Source organism: Galleria mellonella, unplaced genomic scaffold, assembly GCF_026898425.1.
Source record: "Galleria mellonella isolate WM207_F2 unplaced genomic scaffold, CSIRO_AGI_GalMel_v1 utg312, whole genome shotgun sequence".
Lineage (NCBI taxonomy): Eukaryota > Metazoa > Arthropoda > Insecta > Lepidoptera > Pyralidae > Galleria > Galleria mellonella.
The window spans coordinates 6,071,530-6,093,937 of record NW_026442074.1 but is presented as its reverse complement, the minus strand read 5'-3'; the positions used below and the strand labels follow the sequence as shown (position 1 = coordinate 6,093,937).

General features: G+C 33.1%; 1 protein-coding gene across 1 annotated transcript; it reads left to right on the top strand.

Moving 5' to 3' along the window:
- The first annotated feature begins 387 nt into the window (after positions 1-387).
- LOC113515201 (squamous cell carcinoma antigen recognized by T-cells 3) lies at positions 388-21,879 on the top strand. Its single transcript, XM_052895935.1, has 17 exons — positions 388-594; positions 6,567-6,676; positions 8,213-8,388; positions 9,094-9,265; positions 9,494-9,644; positions 9,925-10,001; positions 10,501-10,606; positions 11,471-11,683; positions 12,123-12,296; positions 12,959-13,070; positions 13,580-13,800; positions 14,429-14,705; positions 15,379-15,481; positions 16,527-16,647; positions 17,454-17,686; positions 18,222-18,425; positions 19,202-21,879. Exons 1-17 carry the CDS (start codon positions 490-492, stop codon positions 19,344-19,346), a joined length of 2,700 nt encoding a protein of 899 aa, XP_052751895.1. The 5' UTR covers positions 388-489; the 3' UTR covers positions 19,347-21,879.
- The last annotated feature ends 529 nt before the right edge of the window (positions 21,880-22,408 follow it).

Sequence of the window (22,408 nt, the reverse complement as noted above, 5' to 3'; positions counted from 1 at the left end):
GGAACAGGCTAAGATCGGAGACCATGCTGCCTAATCTTCAATATGATAATTTGTTTGGAATGTATGACTGCTTTTGACAAACAGCATTGCCATTAGTAAAAAAGAATAAATTTTTTTAGTCCTACTCTGCAGATAGAGGCTGCACAAACGATCATATGTTATGTTTAGTTAACTATTTTTAAATAATACAAAAGATTAAAAATAAAGATGACCATTAAATATCCTTTAATTTTTAACTACAATCGTTCTCTACACAAGATAAAGTTTGACACAAGATAGTAAAATTATTTTTAGATATCGGTTAACAGTTAATAATATAAATAGCTTAATATATTTTAGGGCAACACATTTTTTTTATAGAGCAACATCGATTGATTACGTCAAAATCAAATATTTGACGTATCCGCCATAGTCGTTCGCTGTGTTCAATTTGTTATCAAACACGGATTACAAATTTGCTTTTCAGTGTTTTTACATTCGCTGTAAATAATGGCAATCGTAGAAGATGAAGTGCGGAATGAATCTGAAGATGAAAATGAAATAGAAGTCGTTGTTGAGGAAGATGATGCGGAGCAAGATTCTGATGATTCAGATGTAAGCAATTTCCGTATTTCACAAAAAAGTTCCTAATTTTCTATATGTTGTTGCTATAATTCCACTTAAGATAAAGGGCCCTAAGAAATATTTATTTGTCCAAAAAATGTTAAGAAACTATTAATGAACTCTCGTGTTGCTCCAATATTTTTATAGCCGTCTAGTTTTTTAATGAGATGAAAATGAAATTGTTATAAACTCTTTGCTACTGTTTTCTAAATGTATGTTTTTATGACGTGCATTGTCATTGTATTATTAAAGATTACGTATCTTATGTCTAATGGTTTAATTTATAAAATGTGGCGACGAGAGTAAAAAAAAATGGACGCAGAACAATTTCAACAGTTCCTGCAGTTGCAGCGCATGCAACATGAACAATTAACACAAGTAATTCAATTACTTGCAACATCAACACAACATGAACGTGGCCCCGCGGAGACGCCCGTGATGGCCGGGAATAATCAGGATACACCCTGCACACCCGTTTCTAGCACATCAGGTATCAACAAATTATCCATAATGAACAATTTCAAATGTGAAAAATTTAACCCTACAACGACAACAGTAGAAAATTTTTTTGACTATTTTGAAATCAAGTGCCAAATTTTGGATAATAACATAAACATAGACATTAAAAAAGATTTGCTCATCAATTGTTTATCACCAGAAGTTTTTCATGAGATTAAAATTGGACTTGTACCTAACTTTGAATCGAGTACTTATGATACTATAAAATCAAAATTAATGGATTTGTACCGTACAAAGAAAACCAGGTATCGTGCACTTTCTGAATTCTGGAATTGTATTAGACAGGATGGAGAAACAATGGAGCACTACGCGAATAGATTAAAAGAATTGAGTAAAGACTGTGGCTATAATGACATGTTATTAGAACGACAACTTCGAGACCGCTTTGCAACGGGTCTTAACCACACGCAACTTTTAATTGACCTTAAACAAAAATGGCCGGACCTAGTAGAAAGTTGTCATGACGGCACTACTGAGGTAACCTTTTCCCAAATTTTTGCAGTTGCTCAATCACGTGAGCTGGCGGAAGGTGATGAAAATACAGCAAACATAGCAAGTGGTGTTTATAAGGTTAAACAAAATAAATCTGGTCATCGTAATCAGAAACAAAGACGTATAACCCCTGATCAATGCCGCCGTTGTGGAAAACGAGGGAAGCATGGATTAGATTTATGTCCAGCTAAAGACAATGTTTGCAAAGAATGCAATAATAAAGGACATTTTGATAACTGTTGTTTGAAAACTGGCAGAGCATATTTATCCTTCGAAAACAAACAAATACATAAAGGTAGTAAAAAATTACATAAAGTTAATAGATACTACTCTTCCGGAAGCAGCGATTATACGGCGAGGAGCTCAAGCCCTAGTGAAGACGATACTGAAGATGAATTAACTACTGTCCACAAGATCAACAATAAAAAAAGCAAGGACAGCAAGAAAATTGACGTCATTATCAATGGCAAACCATGTACTATGGATTGGGACTCAGGATCTCTTTATTCTATCATAGATGTCCGTCTTTGGAAACAAATAGGAGCTCCCCAGTTGACTGACGCACCACGTCTACGTGCTTATGGAAATTCAAAACTTAAGTCATTAGGTTTGACGGACGTGACGGTACAAGTACAAGATCAGGAACGAATTGTACCAGTAATAGTTATGAAAAATGCAGATCCAATGCTATTTGGTCTACAATGGAGCGAAGTATTCGATATGGAATTTCCTAAACCAGTCTACACTATTCGTACTTTACAACAACCTACAACGCTTAAGCAGGTTTTAAATACATACAAATCTCTTTTTGATGATCAACTGGGTAAAGTCAAGAACTACGAAGTGAATATTCATATTAAACCTGGTACACAACCTAAACACCTTCCTCCTAGACCTGTCAAGTTCTCTTTGAAAAAGAATATCGAAATAGAATTGAAGCGGCTCGTGGATACTGGTATAGTAACTGAAGTAGATCCTAATATAACTCCTGTCGAATGGGCAACGCCTACTGTCAATGTGATAAAGACTAATGGCCAAGTGAGGATTTGTGGAGACTATCGCAGCACTTTAAATCCTGTTCTCATTACGCATGCACATCCAGTTCCTTTGTTTGATCAATTACGTCAAAAATTAGCAGAGGGTGAGAAATTTACCAAAATAGATTTGAAAGACGCCTACTTACAGTTTCCAATTGCTGCTGACTCAAAAAAATATCTTACTATTACTACACATAAAGGTTATTTTCAATATAATAGAATGCCTTTTGGAATCTCCACAGCTCCATCTATTTTCCAACATTTTCTAGACAAACTACTTGAAGATATTCCAAATGTCGCAGTATATTTTGATGATATTGCCATAACTGGTAAAAATGACTTAGATCATCTTAGAACTCTATCCATAGTACTTGAAAAACTGGAAAAAGCTGGTCTTAAGGTAAATTTAAAGAAATGTTCTTTCTTTCAAGAAGAAATTGAATATCTTGGGCACACTATTAATAAAGATGGCGTTCGTCCAACAAAGTCAAAACTGGAAGCCATTCAGAAAGCAGCCCCACCTAGCAACGCCCAAGAGCTCAGGTCATTTCTTGGCTTAGTTAATTTTTATGAACGTTTTATTCCACATTTACATAGTTTATGCGCAGATCTACATACCTTAACGGGAAATCGTCGTAAATGGCAATGGTCGGAAACAGAAGATAAAATATTTAATAAAGCAAAAAAAATAATTTTGCGTTCTAAACCTCTAATTGCTTTTAACGAAAGTCAACCACTTTTTTTAACTTGTGATGCGTCTGAAAAAGGTGTTGGTGCTGTCCTCTACCATAAAAATAATGATATTGTGCACCCAATTCCTTTTGCTTCGCGGAAATTAAAACCAGCAGAGGCTAAATATTCCGTTATCGATCGTGAGGCGCTTGCCATTTTCTTCGGAATTAAGAAATTTGACCAATATTTACGTGGTGGAAAATTTACCTTGGTGACTGATCATAAGCCTTTAATGCATTTATTAGGGACTCGACGGAATCTGCCTAAGTTATGTAACAACCGTCTAGTACGTTGGGCCCTTCTGATTGGCAGCTATAACTACGATGTTGTATTTACAAAAGGCAAACTTAACGTCATGGCCGACTATCTCTCACGAATGCCCAACCCTCACGAAAAACCCTCATTATCAGAAGTTTTGATTCATAAAATAGACACACGTCACCAAATGGGTAAGCTACATGATCTACCTATATCTGAAGACATCCTGAGAAACGAAGTTAAGAAAGATCCTATTCTTAAAAAAGTCAATGAATTTTTAAAAACTGGTTGGCGCCTAGATAATTTGTCAGAAGAATTGAGACCATATTTACGAAAACGTTGTGAGTTATCATTAGAAGACAAAATTCTGATGTGGCATGGTCGTATTGTTGTTCCCTATTCATTGAGGAACTCTGTAATGAAATTTCTTCACAAAGGGCATCCAGGAATATCTGCCATGAGAGCTCTGGCTCGTTATTATGTTTGGTGGCCTTCAATCGATGAGGATATTGACATGTGGGTTAAAAGATGCAGCAATTGTCAAGAAAACCGCCCTAACATAACAGAATTACCGGTTTACTCGTGGTCTATTCCTGATGATCCATGGGAGAGGGTTCACGTAGATTTTGCGGGTCCTTTTGAAGGCAAATTTTGGTTAGTGCTCTGTGACGCACTATCTAAATGGATTGAAATTAAACCAATGTCTACGATTACTACAACTAAGCTATGCAATGAACTAGATACAATTTTCACTTCTTTTGGTCTCCCACAAATTATAGTCTCGGACAATGGCCCTCAATTTACATCTCAACAATTTCAGGAATACTGCAAATGCAACGGTATTAGACACGTTAAGTCATCGCCTTATCATCCTAGGACGAATGGTTTAGCAGAAAGACTAGTTCGAACTTTTAAAACCAGAATGTCAGCTAGTACATGTGATGAGTTAAGTTCAAAAAAACGTTTGGAAAACTTTCTATTTACCTATAGAATTACGCCTAGAACTGATACCGGTAAATCACCAGCAGAAATTCTATTAGGGCGGCAACTACGTTGTCTTTTAGACAACATTAAACCTAATCCTAGAAGATCCCTTCGCTACAGACAATTTCAAGCTAACATAGAACACGACAAGGAAATTTTTTATAATCCTGGAGAAAATGTCTATGTACGTTCTCGAGATGATAAGTATTGGAAACCTGCCACAGTAGCCCGACGCACACACCGTTATTCTTACTTAATTAATACCCCTGTTGGAATGAAAAAGTTCCATGCTGATCAGATAAGGAAGCGAATCATTGAAGAACATTTATCTCCACCTAATAATACTCAAGATAGCCAAGATATGCAACAAAATATACCAACATGTTCAAAAGAAAGAAATTTACCCTTAGTTTCAACACAGCCAGTTGTTCAAGATCAATTTGAAATAATACCCATGAGGAGCAACGACAAAACGCCGAAGTACTCAACTAAGATGGCATTTAAACCTAACGTTCTTGAAAGGAGTAGTTTACCACCTACAGTCGAAGGGTTAACACGTAGTAGTGATACATCCGCAATTGACGTAAGACGTAGTAGGCGAGTTGTCAAACCACCCCGACGTCTTATCGCAGAGATGTCCTAGTCTTGTTAGGGGTGGACGAATGTTATAAACTCTTTGCTACTGTTTTCTAAATGTATGTTTTTATGACGTGCATTGTCATTGTATTATTAAAGATTACGTATCTTATGTCTTATGGTTTAATTTATAAAAGAAATGGTAGCCTCGCCTGTGCTATTGGTGTTCGCTGTCTGGGTATCAGTGTTAATAAGTGAGGATGAAGTTAGGTTCGTTAACCCATCCTGATTAACTTACCAGAAATTGACTACAAAAGTATCTAGAAGGGACCATAGTATGGTCCACCTATAGAATATTATGCTAATAAGGTGGCTGTTGGATTCCATTATTAATAATTGCTTTGCTGTCTGGTAGATTTGAGCTAAGCTCACAAAAATTGTTTAATTTAGTCTTTTTGGTGTATAATTATTAGCTGTTTTGCCTGGGTAAAAGAGTATTCTATGTGTTAATCAGGACATAATTTATCTGTGTGTCATATTTTATTCAAATGTGTAAAATCTGAAGTTTTATAAATCCAACATTCAAATGAATCATCTAAACATCTACAAACTTCTAGATTTTTAACATTAGGTTAAATATGTCAAAAAGTCAGATTTTGTCTTTCTGTCTGTCTCCAAAAAATGAGAAAGTTCTCAATATTGATTTTTATATGTATGATTTTTATATGTATATATATTAATTAATAAAAAATAATAAGCAATACAATTTTAAACTAATATTGTATTTCAATCTATATGTATTGTATGGAAACCAATATTTATTTTTATTTATTTATTTATTAATATAATTATAACATATTGACAGCAAAAACCAAATCAATGTTATGAACCTAGCATACTAACACAAAATTATAATAAAGTTATTGAAATAAATATTGTATATTTATTTATCTGTTGGTCTCATTTTGTCTCCTGATAACTAACAGTTGTTTGAAGTTACTGTTTATTTACAGAACACTATCTCAAAGTCTCTTCTTTGTTATTATTTCATTTAACATTCTTATTATCATCACCCATATCAGCTGTTAACTGTCCCTGCTGAACATAGGCCTTTCCCAAAAACTGCCTTAAGGAATGGTCCTAAGCTATTTGCATCTACTGACTCCCTGTAATGCATTTGAGGTTGTCACTCTACTTAGTGGGAGGTGTACTGCACTGCACTGAATGTATGGGGGTTGCTACTCATGAACTTTTCTTCCTCATTGGTTGTCAGTTCTTTAAGTTATGTGACCAGTTTCATTGCCGCTTCAGCTTGCTTACCATTCAATATAAAAAGAAATACTTATGTAATACACTTCATTGTAGGATGACGATGATGAAGGAGCACTTGAAAGGAAAGTGGCTGAATTAGAGCGCCGCATTGCAGAAGATCCGTACAACTACAATGAACACATTGAACTAATACAGTCGTTATGGTAGTATATATTTATTCACAAGTTTTGCTTTTTATGTAAGTTTTAAAATAGTATAAGAAGGTTGTAATTTGGGCTGAATGGTAAAAGCTAAAATAAAAGCTTTATATTTTTAGGAAACTAAACTTTTAAGAGAATGCATATATGATATACTAGTAATCAGGCCCAGTCTCTTACAAGTAGATAGAATTTTTGAAAGTAATATATTATAGCTTATGTTACTCACTGATAATGTAACTTTTTATTGGCACACCTCAGACACTTCATACAAAAACAGTGATCTATGATTGTCATAACTACAGAAATATGTAACATCTATACATGTCACAATGTGTGTGTATATAGTTAGCGTTGGTGTGGGAAAAAGTGCAGCTTGGTTATATTGTAGAATATGGGTTTAAGATATGACTTTGAAAAAGCTGCACAGCATTTATTGAAAATAATTAATTAGGTCATTGAAAATAACAAAGATGTACTTTAGTTAACATACATGAATACTAATTATTATTATCATATCAATATTGAAATTAATTTATTTTACAATTATTTAGTTACAATAAAGATATTAATACAGATGTATGTATAAATATTTTTGTTAATCTACTGCAACAGTAAAATAATTATATATCATAATAATATATTTCTACCAATATTTTACTTTCTCTTAGTGTATTACGGTTACTATTCACTAGTACCAATTTTTTTTATATTAAATAATACTTTAAATTGTTAGGTACCCATTGATAATACCTTGGTTCTCAGTAATAGCAATGAATGAGTGGTGCCATGGGTGTCAGTATATATTGGTAGATTCATAGTAATTTTTCTGTGTATTTTAATGTGTCTTGAAAAATGATAACTGTGTCTTATGTCTATAAGAGCAAGTTATAATTTTTCATCAGGTGGGATAACATATTATTACTTTATTACTTCTACTTCTACTATTTAGACAAGTAACAAAATAAAAGAAATTCGAATTTTAAATAACTCTACATTATGAGAAATTAATACTAGTTGAAACTGGCTAGTTGTACTATTTATGAGGTACGATAGAATATTTATGAGGTATAAAGATACCTCATAAATATTCTATCATTTATCCTTTTCTAACATTGGTGGTAACTGAAACATCTAAAAAACTAGAGATATTCATTAGAATTCGGGTGCTAACGCGTATTTGAGAAAGGGTGAGGTCAGATAGCAGTGGGCGGCAGGAATTGTCCATACTGTAGTAGGTATTCCTACTTCAATTACAGAATACCATGCTACAGGTGAAAGAATTTGTAAATTCGTTGGGTAGTTTTTGAGTTAATACATTATAATTAAATCTTTTTTTTTATAATATTAGTATAGATGTAAATGAAAATGAATTTATTTATTCACCACATTTTATGAAAGCATTTTTATAAAAAGTATAGACCACCACTATATTGTTGTACATGTTGGTACATTTTTGTGACTTTTTATATAAAACTACTAACTTTATTATTATAAAATATTAATAAGGATAACTTACTTATGAATTGTTAATTTCATTAGGGCTCTAACAGAACTAGATAGATGGCGCAACGCGTTCGAGAGGCTGCAACAGATGACGGCACTGAGAGCCGAACATTGGCTGCTTTGGTTGCAGACAGAGGCATCAATAGCTCACTCATGGCAGTCGCGTGAACGTATCGCCGAGTTGTTTAAGCAGGCCACACTTGACTGCTACTGTGAGTCTTGAGTAATGTTCATAAACACTAATAAACTTCTATTCACAATAGAAATATACTATTTTACTTGAGCAAATAGCAAGGTTAACATAGTATCTTTCTTATCTTGCTACTGTTATCTATAATACTGTTTCATTTCTCGTGACCTAAAATATTGTAGAAAGGCGTGTCTTGTATAAAAGGAGGATGTTTTTGATTGGCTTGTATTTCTTTTTGTGAGTTTGTTACTGGCGTAACATGCACACCCTCTTGGTTTCATTGTTATGCTAGTCATAATCCATGTTTTTTTTTTTTTTTTTTGTGAAATAATTTTCTACTATTATTATAAATGCGAAAGTTTATTCGGATCGATGGGTTTTTGTTACTCTTTCACGAAAAAAATATTAATCGGATTTTAGTGACAATTGGCACACGAATAGATTACATCTTAACATAGAACATATATTACTTTCTAATAATATACTGATTCATGCGGGCAGAGCCGCTAGATATATCTAGTCTGAAAGAAATATGAAAGTTTAAGAGGATGTATAGAGGGACGTTTTTTATAGAGTTTAGTCTCTTTTTTAAGTGAACCACGGGATACAGACGATATAGAATAACATTACTTACCGTAAATACTTAATACTGTGATGAATGATTATTAAAATAACTTCATTTATTGCATTCTAAAAATTTATTTCCGTTTATTATACTTTTACCTAGCTATCCCAATCTTGACTGAGTGGTGCACATGGGCAATGGGAGTAGGTGACGTGCCCGCGGCGCGTGAGCAACTCGACGAAGTGTTGCGACGTGCAGGCGCAGATCCATTCTCCGGGAAGTTGTTTTGGGATGCCAAGCTTGAACTAGAGAAATCGCAGTTGGACACTATGAGGTTTGTAATATTCTTTTTTTAATGGGTGAAAATAACATTGTGATTCCACCTGCGCTATTGGTATACACTAGATGGATACTAGTGAGGGATGATAGGTGAGGATGAAGATAGTTGGTGTATTGTTATGAATTAAAAAAAATATCTGATTGTGTCAATTGCTAGCAATGGGACAGTTAGACCCTATTACTTATCTGAAATCATTATATCTTAAATTATTAACTTTTTCAGTGAAGAAGATTCTGAGTATAAGACGCAGCAAGAACGCGTTCTGTGGTGTTTAGAGGAGACAGTCTCCAGACCCCTCTTGCGTGGAGAAGAAGCGTGGCCACAACTACAGGAGTTGGCAGCTATGTTACATGACCAGACATATATTGATAAGGTTTTTATTTTGCTTATTCTGTGTTTTATATTGCTTACTCTGTGTGTACTGCCTTATGAGTGTACTCATAAAAAATTACGTTTAATATAGCTTTTGTAGAAGTGCAATTAGTAATAAACGTTTATTTATAAGCGCCATACTTTACATAAAATTCATTTTGAATTTGGACATCATTAATAATATATAGTTAATAAATTTTTGTGTTCACTTTTCTGTCTTTATCTGTATCAGAATAGTAAGCTATTTTTGTCTAAAAAAAATAATTTTGAATTTATTGCAGGTAAAGAAGCAACATGAGGCAGCTGTAGATTATTTGCACAAAGTAACAACGTTTGAAGATAAACTTCTTACCACAGAGTAAGTTATAATAAATAGTTATGGTCATATGTTAGAAAGGAAACCTGCGTACTGCAGTGGGGGGGGGGGGAGGGGGGATGAACTGTTTTGGAATTGATTATTAGAGATGTGTTGCGTCATTATTGATTATAGTAGAACTAAGAATATGCTATATTCCATCTTCTTATTTTGGTATAATCTTTCTCTGTTATTATATATGTGTATATATATATATAATTTTGTCATTGTGTATCATGTTAGTTGTCCTTCCTGCGTTCAATTATATTCAGACGTTTACTTAAAGTATATAAATTTTAACATGTAAACTAATAATTAATTATTATAATGTAAGAATGTTATAATTTATTTATAATCTACTGTTCTGGAACATCTACAAGTATTGTCATTGAAAAACATGATAGAACTATGCATTGTTAAAAAACTCAACTGTAAGTCATCACAAACTTACATAATTTTTTATATCAATTCCATGTTAATTTAATTTGTGGTTTTGTTTCAGAAATGTCGAGGAGAAGCTTAAAATTTATCAAGATTATATAGAAACAGTGAAAGATCTGTCGCATCGCGACGAGTATGCTGAGTGTGATAGTAATGGAATACTCAAGGTAGTTATCAATATTTTTGCAGGTACAAGTTTAACCATATACAATAGATTAACTATATTAATTTATAATGTAATTATATTATATGTAACTTATTGTTACTAAGTATATTCATATGGTAGTTTAAACATATTGATATTGGAAACAAATATTATCTCGAAGCTTTGACAGCTTTTGTACTTGTGAGTAATCTGAACAATATAAATTAAATAAAATTAGGTTTCGAAGAAAGCAGGTAAAGAAAAATAGTAGATGATGAGTTCAGAAAATTTTTAATAAGTCAATTTAATTCCTTAAGAAAGAACATCAAGAAAATATTCAAATTATTTGTCATTGACAAATAAAATACAAAATATAAAGAGGTTTCACAACATTACTTCTAATTACTTGTGTATTTTAATTGATAATATATGGTGTAATAAGTTATTAATAAATAAATTAATAGCTTTATAAATTGATCTAAATAAAAATTAATCTACTTAACTTTATACATCACTTCGTCCACGTGATCGAGGAAATGTTTAAAAAGTAAAAATACTTCCTATATGAATGTAAGGAAATATTTTATTATTCAAAGTTTTCAAAATTAGAAATTATTTCTCTGTTAACAAAGAAAGTTTTATTTATTATTTTATAACAACAATAATTATATTAAAACACTTTATTACACCTATATCTTACCTGTAAATAAAGAAACGACATGTAAAGTTTATTGAGCACTTCTTGAAACGTCAATTAGACGTCTTACTACTTGTGGCTCCCTCTAACGTGTTTGGCAGGCATGCTCCAAGAACTTAAGAAATATAATTTCTTTACATTACAAATTTCATAGCAGTAATACTGGTATGGTTGTGCTCGGATACTTAGGTGGTGTACGACCGGGCATCGACTGAATCTTCGGCAGCAGGGACAGCGGTAGTGTCAGGACTGCTAGCGGGGTGGGCGCGGGCGACGCGTGGCAGTTCGCGTACGACCGTCGCACGTGTACTGGATGCCTGTATACGACGATGTCCGCGCCTACATACCTTCTGGGCCCTCAAGATGCAGCAAGCTGAACACGAGGAGAAGACCTTCGATGAGGTACTGTAATTTACGATTGAGAATACTATTATGATAATGAAAAATGAAGGGAGCATGGACACGTTGTTCACGCTTATGCGTATAGGCGCTAAAGATGCAACAGACTTAGCATAAGCTGAATATCTTTGACAGGGTATGATTCTGTATTTGATCATTTTATACAATTTATCTTAATTAATTTTACTAATTACATAAAAAAATGGTAGGTCTTATGTACAAGCACGCGCATTTATGCGTTAATTCGAACAGTTGTTCGACTTTTGGTATATGCCATAAAATACTAAAAATATAAAATATATACAGACAAGTGTAGATGCAACGTAAACAAATTAAAAAAAAAAAAGGAAATATTGAGTTTTCCATTTGTATTGTAACACTCCGTGCATATAGATAGATCTCGTATCTCCTAATTTAAATAGCATTAATATATATTTAACAGGTAAAAGGAATATTCGAGACAGCCCTGTCTAAAGGTATGGAGTCGTACAAGGAAGCCGAAGCCCTGTGGTTGAGTTACTTAGAGTTTATTCGCCGTCGCACCGCGTTTGACAACGAGACCGACGTTGATACACTACGTAGGACTTTCCGACTCGCTTGGGATTCGCTAGCTGAGGTATTTGGTCTTTAATATTTAATATCAACTGTTTTTCCTATGTCGATTATCCTTCTAATATTATAAAATTTGAGTTTTTTACTTTTTGTATGTTTATTAATCAATTGTGGTGCAACAGGATTTGAATAAAATTTGGTAGATTAATGTATGTGGTAATTTTACTAAAATTCACGTATGCAAAATTGCAAATTTTTAATAACTTTGAAAAAAGAACAGGGTTCACAATTCGTTAGAATCTTAATTTTTTTTATATATATTATTTTATAATTACTCGCCTGACTAATTCTGAAAATTCTTTATTTATCTGAAGGATTGGTTCTCTAGAAATTTTATCAAAATCGGTTGAATGCTTCTGTTTTTAAATCGGAATAAATGGATTTTTAAATAAAAATGTTTGCCAAAATTGAAGTCGATCTTTTTTGTAAAACACAATTTCCAATTATTATAAGATGACAGATAATTTATGAACGAATTACAAGTTTATTTGGTGAGATACAAACTTGTGTGCCTTTTATGGGTAACACTATGTTTTATTTACTTCTGTTGTCAAGTCCGTGACAGTTACCACTTGATATATATATATAGGGCTTTTGTTACTATTATTTCTTATGATATGTTTATGAAAAATATACTCTTGTTTTAATAGTTCCATTGCATTATAGGCATGGGGAGAAGAAGCTAATGACTGTGAAGTACCCCTGTACTGGGCCCGCCTGGAATACAAGCGAATGAATGATCCCAAACAAGGCAAAGAGATATTTGAAGAAATATTTAGTAAGTATTGCAAATAGTAAGAGTATTATATGTTTTGTAGTCTTATCATTTAGAGGGAATCAATTATATTTGTAACAATAATGTAAGGGTATTTATGGGAATTTATAATTAATAATTCTTATATAATTAGTTATAAGGTCCACTAAGAGACGGATAAGACAGCAGAAAATATTCATTTTTGCCATTAAAGCAGTAAAGTAGCTAGATTTAGGCCAGCATTCTGCCCCTGTCATAATTTTGGTATCTGTCCACTGCTAAACATAGGCCTTCCCCATACTGTCATGAGTAACAGGCCAGTAGTTGCCACGCTTGGCAGGCGGGTTGGCAACCGCAGTTAGGATTTGGTGACGTTTTAAGAGGGACACTGCTGGCCATCCCTTGACCATTAAGTTCTCTTCGTCGCCTCTTACGACACCCACGGGAAAGGAAGGGATGGCCTATTTTATGCCGGAACCACACGGCGATACTGTATGTGAGTACATTTATAATTTTTTTCTCCACTCGTTCAGAGTATGGCGAGAACAAGAGCATGTCGAAGTACTGGGAGGCGCTGCTGCAGCTGGAGCTGTGGCGGGTGCCGGCCGCCGCGCCGCACAAGCTGCGCGGGCTGCTGCGGCGTGCGCTGCGCTGCGTCGCCGACTACCCGCCCGCGCCCGCGCGCCTCTGGACCGACTACGAGCGCGACCACGGCGCGCTGCCCGCCCGCGCCGACTGCGCCGAGCAATGCGAGGTGAGTGACGGCCGCACCCCGCACCCCGCTGTCAGGCTGGCCGCAAATCTCTTAACTGCGTTGCGTCGCCAAGGAACGATAACGGTATAGGTATGACTATCATATCATACTGGGGAGGAATATCAGATCATTCTACACAAAGATCACACCTTTACGCGGTTCTCCCTGGAAACGATCGTGGGTAGGTCCTGGTGAATTCATCACAGTCGGCTAACTGACCGAATCTCATTCTTATTTACCATCCTTTATTGGTGCTCCGCCAGTGTAAACCGATAGCGCAGGTGGGCTATTGGTTTATTATTCATAAAAAACTATTGTCGTCATTAGAATAAATAATATTTTCATCCAGTTACATTTCCATTTATGTAGTGATGATAAAACTGCAATCGACAAATCATGTTCTGCTTCAATAAATTGTAAAAGCTCTCATAAAAAATAAAGGCTGTCAATAATATTCAATAATCATAAAAATTGCTTATAGAAATATGGTTAAGTCAGCCATTTTAACAAATTAAAGAAAGGAATTTTGTTTTTTTTTGTTTTTTTATTTTTTTTATATTACAACAGAGAAGTAAATCTTTTAGATTTTATAACAATCAATTAATGACATTTATTAATCTTATTACAGGCAAAACTGAAAGAATGGCGTGAAAACTATCAGGCGATGAAAGAGAAAATGACAGGCAAGAAGCAGAAACCAAAACAAGACAATAAAAAATCTAAATTTGAAAACAAAAAGAAAAGAAGAGAAGATGATAAACCAAATAGAAAAAGGAAATCTGGGGAAGATAATAAAGAAAGTGAAGCTAAGAAGAAAAAAGATGATAGTATGGATGTTGAAGAGAAAGCACACGATGGTGAAAGCAGTGGAGTGAAGAGATCTCATGAACAGGATGATGACAATGGTGATTAACAATAATAATTATTGGTTTTGTATATACTATTATATTTGTATATGTTTTGTAATAATTATTTATGTAAATATAAAAATGATATGAATATGAATGATAAGATTAGATATGTATATAACATTATCTAATCTCAAACTAAACACAGCTTGTTCTATGGGTACTACAAATGATATATTTAAGTATATTTTTACACATTTTTTTACACACATTTATAAACTGACTTGGAAATTATTTTTTATTTATCAAAAAAGATGTATTTTCAGATTTTTCCTAGAGAAATTTTATTAAAATCGGTTTAGTAGTTTAGTTTTCAAATAAAAAGTATTTATGCCATCATTGAAATCTTCACACAACATACAATCTTAAATTATATATATATATATATAGTATTGCGTAACTTCCAAAAGAAAGAGATACTGAATTCATCTGATTTATTTTGACGTGAGAAGGGCAGCAGAATCAAATACATAAAACATCTCTAAAAGCCTAACTGCTGTTACCAACCCGCGTGCTAAGCGTGGCGACTACTGGCAAAGCTCCCCTTATGGGGAAGGCTTATGTTTAGCAGTGGACAGTTAACGGCTGAAATTATAAAATATATAATAATAATAGTTAGTTAGTTAATTTATACTGTAAGACAATAATGTAGCTGTAATTTCTCTTACAGTAACAGACAGTAAACGTCAAAGGACAGATGAGACAGACGAGTCAAGCAATCGAGTCAGCTCAAGAGATGCATGCACCCTGTTTGTCAGTAATTTAGAATTCAAGTATGTTGAATTTCACTTAATAATAAATGTTAAAAGTGTACAGAGGAAATTTAGTATTTATTACAATCTTGTTTAAATATTAGACAGATTTGATATTTAGTATAAGGTCGACTGTATTTTTGATTAAGGCAAAGGTTTATTAATTCTTGCAGATAATGCCGCGTCTATAGCAGATATCGACAAATTACTAATGTTGATATTGGGGTCGAATTTATCAAATCAAATCATTTATTGCACGAATATGGGTACATACATTAGATGAAAATAATAATTACATGTCCATTATTCCATATTCTACCATATCGGCATGCACAATATTAACGGATCGTTCCCGAAAATTGTATATATATATATATATACATATCTGTCACGCCTGTCTCCCGTTAGGGTAGGCAGAAACAATGGAACGCCAAATGCTTCGATTCAAACAAACCTCTTTCGCTTCTTCCACATTCATCAATCTTGTCATACACGCTCGCCGAAAATTGTCTCTAAAATAATAATTTTAATTTGATAGTTTAGTAAAACTATTATAGTATTGTCCATACCGACTTCTACAATTCGGTACCATAGTTCACAAACATGTTAATTATAATTTATTTTGTCAATGAAACTGCAACTATTGATATCGGATTTGTCGCTTCTAAAATCTGGTGCCCTAGGCTCCAGTCGCGTAAGCTGGCTGGTAAAACCGCCACTGTTCTGACGTAATTCTACTAAAAATTGTGTTTATAGTAGTCTTTGGAATATTCATTTTGCTGTAATATCAGATTGAAACTTTAATTTAGAGAATGGTGTTTTAGATTCAATTCCATTGTATTACGTGCGGTGTGACTATTTAAAAAAAAAAGCTAATTTTATTGTCTATGATTTATGTCAAAGGGTTCTCAATTTGAATTTTGTTGTGTCTATAATAATGTTTACAAATTGTGAACTAGTTTTAATAGTTTCTTGCAATTACTTATTCTATATTGGTCACGTTTTGTCACGATTGATATAAAAGTATTTGTGTGGAGGAAAATCTTAATTTATTACATTATTACAGAGTGGATGAAGAGAGTTTAAGAAATAAATTATCAGACTATGGTGAGATCGTGTCGCTACGGGTGAAGGCCGGCGTGAAGGCGTTCGGAGGTTCAATATGTTATTGCCAGTACAAAACACCGGTCAGTATTATTGATTAAAAATATTAAAATATAAAAGAAGTAATGCTAAATTTGTTACTATTATATTAATTAATTTTTTTTATATTCTGTTAATGTTTATATGCGACGATTACCATTTTCCATTAGGTAGGCCTCCAGCTTGTTTGCTATTTTAAGTATCATAAAAAAAAAAAAGCTTTAAAAGGAGAAGGTTTTCAATGTTCCATATTTATTTTAGTAATATCTTCCGATTATGAACTGATTTTGATAATTCTTTTTGTAATCGATAAGAGATTATTATTTTTTATTCAATTCTTTTACTGTACTTCATATAAACTCATCTATTGCGATTTTCGATTGTCAAAGCTTATCTCTCCCTTTAAGTAACTATTTTTTCCCATGTTCTATCTTCATCTTCCAGTGTCCTCTCTCCTGTTGTATAAATATGTTTATGTATGTATAATATATCTTTGTATATATTTGTTTATATATAATAGTAATAATAAATCCTTTATTTTTCTTTGTTTTCTCAATCTCTACAAAGGTTGTCTGGAAGAGATTGCTTAGGGATAAGGCGTTTAAATCAAAATGTGTTTACAAAAATTTAAAGTGTACATAAATTATTTCAGTGTCGTCCTCATATAAAATCTATTGCGATTGATTCGCTGTCTTTTTTTTTGCGAAGCAAAGTCTTAACTTCACCATAAATATTTAGCTTTTGTTTTATTAAATGACACATTTTCATAAAATGTCGTTATGTATTTTTTCTATTTTGATGTATTTAATTTATTAAATTAAATTACTAATAACGAAGTATTTTATTGTAGGGAGCTGTGGAAAAAGCCTTGAAACACGATAGGACACCACTAAACGGTCGGCCAATGTTTCTATCACGATACTCAGCGGACAAGACGAAGTCCAGCTTCAAATACCCTACTACAGCGGAGAAGAATAAACTGTTTGTAAAGAATCTACCTTTCGGACATTGCACGAAAGAAGCACTCACAGATATATTTGAAAAGTATGGCAAACTTAAAGACATACGGGTAGTAACACACAAGTAAGTTTTAATTATTTTATACTATAAATAAAAAAAAAAAAAAGAATTATGTAATATTTTATAGTATAGAAACACACTTTTGTCTTGCAGTGATGAATACAGGTGTATTGTGACATTAGGACAGGAGATGACTTAGGGTGACATTTCGTCCAGAACGTCGTCGATGTTGGGGTCAATTCTGAACCGCCATTTCAGTAAACCTATCTCTTAACCTATTTTAATTATCTATCTCTTAACCTAATTTCATAGTTTCGCAAAAATACTATTTTATGGATTTTATAATAATTTTCACGTACATATTTGAAATTTGGTGTAAATTGGTTCTTTGAATAAAGATTTTTGTTATAATATGAAATCGAAAATCGGTTTAGAAAAATGACTTTTCAAAATCCATTCCGTTGTCACGGAAACATCGAATGTAAATGAGCGTAGATTTTTAGATTGTCGCTTTTTTTAGTGGTAATTACAAATAATTTTATGATGCCCATCCGTTTGGTTTAACGATAAGATGATAACTGTATTATTCATTTTTCAGGGACGGCAAGCCTAAAGGACTAGCATACGTAGAATATGAAGAGGAGGCTAGTGCGCAGGCAGCGTTGGCTGGTACCAGGTCGCTGGTGGTGGCGGGCCGCACGGTCGACGTGGCGCTCAGCGCGCCCCCTCCCCGCGCCGCCGCACACCCGCCCGCGCCCCCAGCCGCGCTCGGACAACCCAAGAGGGACGCGGGGGGCGGCATGTCAGTATACATTTCTTCCTATATAGGAAAAAAGATTGTTAGTGATGGGATTTAACGCTCCCATTGCTAGCAATATACTCTGTCAGGTCGAATTCCATGCAGACCATCTGGAAATCATCGTGCTTAATTCTTAGTGAATCTACACCACTGTGGACTTGATAACTAGCCGGATTTTATCCTATTTTTTTACCCTTCCCTGGTCTCCTGCTAGCGTAAACGTAAAATACATAAAAATAAATCTTTAATATTTATATGATATTAAAAATACTAAAAAGACTTTCTCGTTTTACTTATAAGGCACAATACTATTCCTTGAAATTTTTTTTTATTGGTGAAAATGGTATGGTAACCCCTAACGCCTGCGCTATTGGGATACGCTGGCGGAGCACCAGTGAAGGGTGATAGATGAGAATGAAAACAGGCCAGTTAGCCTATCATGATTAATTCATCAGGAATTAACCATGATAGTTTCCAGGGAGAACCGCGAGGAGGTCGACCTGGTTGGGTATATTGCTAACAATTCCTTGAAATTATAGTCGTCAATATATGAATAAGTTAATTGACGTTTATTTTTAACTTTGTTGTCGTTTATTGATAAACTTTACAGTAACTGGTCAAGTTTAAGATGTACTCCTATACAATTGCTACAGTCGTATCATTAATAGGTATTTATATTGTTTGATCCGTCATTTAGGTACTTCGGAATAAAAATATTACAGGAAATAATTTTGCAAACATTTTTAACAATCCTTATTGTTGTTTTCAATTATTGGCAGGCGGCGAACACAATTGAGCAGTTTCATACCGAGCGTTCTACAGAGACCATCAACCAGCAAAGCAGCGACCAACGGCGACCACACCAACGGGGAGAAGCGGCCGCTCAACAACAGCGACTTTAGAAACATGCTGTTGAACAAATGAATAGTAGTAAGGCAACTCACTAACTCGTAAGGAATGTTAAAATATTTTTATTTAGAGCATTGTAGACATGTAACAAACTTGGGAAATAAAAAATATTTTTACCGACATTTTTGCAGATTCCCCTGACGATACTTGGTCAAATAAATTAAACGCAACACTCACTTTTGCATTTTCACTCATATTTTTTAAGATATTATCGTTCCCCCTCCCACCTTTCCTCCATTTTGCACAAACACGACGATTATGAATGTATAAACATGATGGGATGTCATTTTAACAAGTTATATTTAAACCTATCCCTGGCGTTTGTACAAATTAAATTTGATACTATGTGGAGTTTACATTTGTAGTCAGATAACTATCTCATGCTGTTATTGAGCTGAGTTGAAGGTTGATTCTTGTATATTCGAATCAATCAAGAATTATTTTACTAAGTGAAGAAATTAACAACTTATTAATTATTGAAAAAAATTAATACATACATATAAAAGCATTATAAATAAATGCCTATACGTGTTGTCGCTGTTTTTAGAACATTTATCAGTTGTATTCTGAACGCATATTGTTTTAAAGAAATCATTGTTTCTCTTGTTTTATCGTACCGATTTTGTCGTGATACTATAGATATAAAAGTGCTCATTGGCTAGCGTTAATACGGATCTGATCATGGAGCCTGAATCACATCACAAGTTATATGTATAAAAACATTCAGAAAAACTTATTATGGAAGAAGCAACAAATCTATACTGTACCTATTATTTACTGTTTATTATAAAGTGACAGAAAGTTAAAGTTTCTAAATATTCCCAATGAGTAAGTCTCTTCTTCAATCGTTCTAAAAAGATGTTTAAACTATACTTGTATTTTGTCTATTTTGCTCTAAGTTTTTACAATATAAGTTCAAGATAGACTCGTAAGATATTTGGAAATGCTATGTTGCTGAATGTTCTTTTGTACAATTATTTTTACATTTTTAGCTAACAAAAATGTGTAAATAACTGTGGCATTATTTATTTTTAGATATTTTAAATAATAAATTGTAACATGTCTGCCTGCACATTATAAAAACCTCATTCATTCTAAGTCTAATACTTGAATATAGTTATGGGGTATATTATTATAGTATATAAAATAACAAATATAAGACATCGTAATTACATTAAATATAAATTTATAAAGCTACTAAGGCACATTTACGTGTTCATAACGAAATATGGTAACGTCTCAATTCTGTATCAGTTTTCAAAAACAATTAAACATTTAAAAATTTTATATGTTATATTTAAAAAGTACTCTGCTAGTAAACTAAAACGTTAATTATGCAATAATATTCTTTATAAAAGGTCACTGAAAATTTTGATTTTGATTGTAAGAATGTATTTGGAAATTTCCGAAGCAAAATATTAAATAGGTACAAAGTTTTTAGTTATACATTTATATGCAATGTATTCTATGACAAGTGTTTTAGTACGGTAGCAGAGGACTTTTTCATATATCAGAAATATTAAAAAGTTTTTTAATCGTTTTTGAAAATTGACAGATAAATGCGTCGTTACAATATTTTGGTAAATAAAAGCCTTGAACACTCCTAACAATCAGTTAACAACACTTAAGTTTGTCTATTTATTTTGTTGCTTGAAAATTGTCACAATATTGTACACTGCTGACATTGATGATCCTTTCCACTTTGGTTTATTGGCGAGATTAATTCTTTTAGAGTTAATCTCGCCTTTATACATTTGCTTGCCTCTATCATATTTTTTATGTATATTAGTATCTACAATAAAGTATAAAGAAATATAAGTAACAAGCTTTAGAATATCTTATAAAGTTATTACGATTAACTTAGTGAGATCACTTTTCGTTTGTTTTGCTAGATACATTTTTGTTATTATATGTATGTATGTGTACGTGTCAAATGATACGTTATAATTTGTCACTTCACAAGGGAAGTAAATAGGGGGGATGTAGACAGGCCTATTTAAAGAGGGATCAGCTATACCCACTCCAAAATAGTCTGATGGTCATCCTTTGATGCAGGCGGTGCTTCCAGCTATGAGCAAAGGCATGCTTATAAGTTCATATGGGCCTTTTAATAATCTAAACGCCAATATATATTATATTTTAAAATATACATATTTTGACCCTATATATGTGATTACTATGTATCCCCAGAGCAGGCCTTAGGTGACTTATATTATTGAAAGATTGTGAAAGCCAAATGTTGAGTAGTTATAAGTACTATTCGTAAACGTTCAATTCAAAACCCGTTGATTATGTATTGTTCTATACCTGTTTAGCTCAAAATTATGTTTTCAAAATGGTTGATTAATTTCCATATTTCTATTTCAGAATCTTAACACCATTATTAAATAAAAGTGCTATGTAGTTTGCTGTATTTATGAACAGATTGTATCATTGGAGTCAATTTTATACTTATGCATAGGTAGGTACTATTTAAGTCAGTCGGAATTTTGTTACAATGCGATAAAGTTTGATAATTCCGAATAAAAAGTATTTTGTTTCTCTATAAGTGTGTTTCATTTACCTGCAATAAATGCAAATACGCCATTCTTTATTGTGTTAAGCACAAACATGTTACGAGTTATTGATGTACAAGAAAGTAGTCGAAGTTAAACTTCGTCATCAGAGGAATTTCTATTTATTACAAAATTTTAGAACTCATTCTAAATTAAACCAAAGTAAAATTAATTAAATACTGCAATGGATTCCATCACACACTGGCTTACGGGGCAATAAACAATCAGATCGTTTAGCTAAACTAGGCATAGAGAAAGGTACATCAGTCATTACCATATTTTACCGATTATATATCTAAATTAAAAAAAATAATGTCAAAAATATTGGAAAAAATATTTTAACGAAATTTAAAAAAAAAGGTATTTGGTATAAAACTATTCAGGCTGAACCTCCACATTTTCCTTGGTTTTGTGGAATTAAAATCAATAGATATAATATTAAATTAGCTGTTCGTCTTCGATCTATCAAAAAAATTTGCACATATGATGGGAAAGTCCTGGTCACCCCATTGTCAAACTTGT

Coding starts and splice junctions, on each gene's coding strand:
- LOC113515201 (XM_052895935.1), top strand. CDS start 490: ATGGCAATCGTAGAAGATGAAGTGCGGAATGAATCTGAAGATGAAAAT. Junction 9,645..9,924: donor ACCAGACATATATTGATAAG/GTTTTTATTTTG, acceptor AATTTATTGCAG/GTAAAGAAGCAACATGAGGC. Junction 14,706..15,378: donor TGAACAGGATGATGACAATG/GTGATTAACAAT, acceptor TTTCTCTTACAG/TAACAGACAGTAAACGTCAA.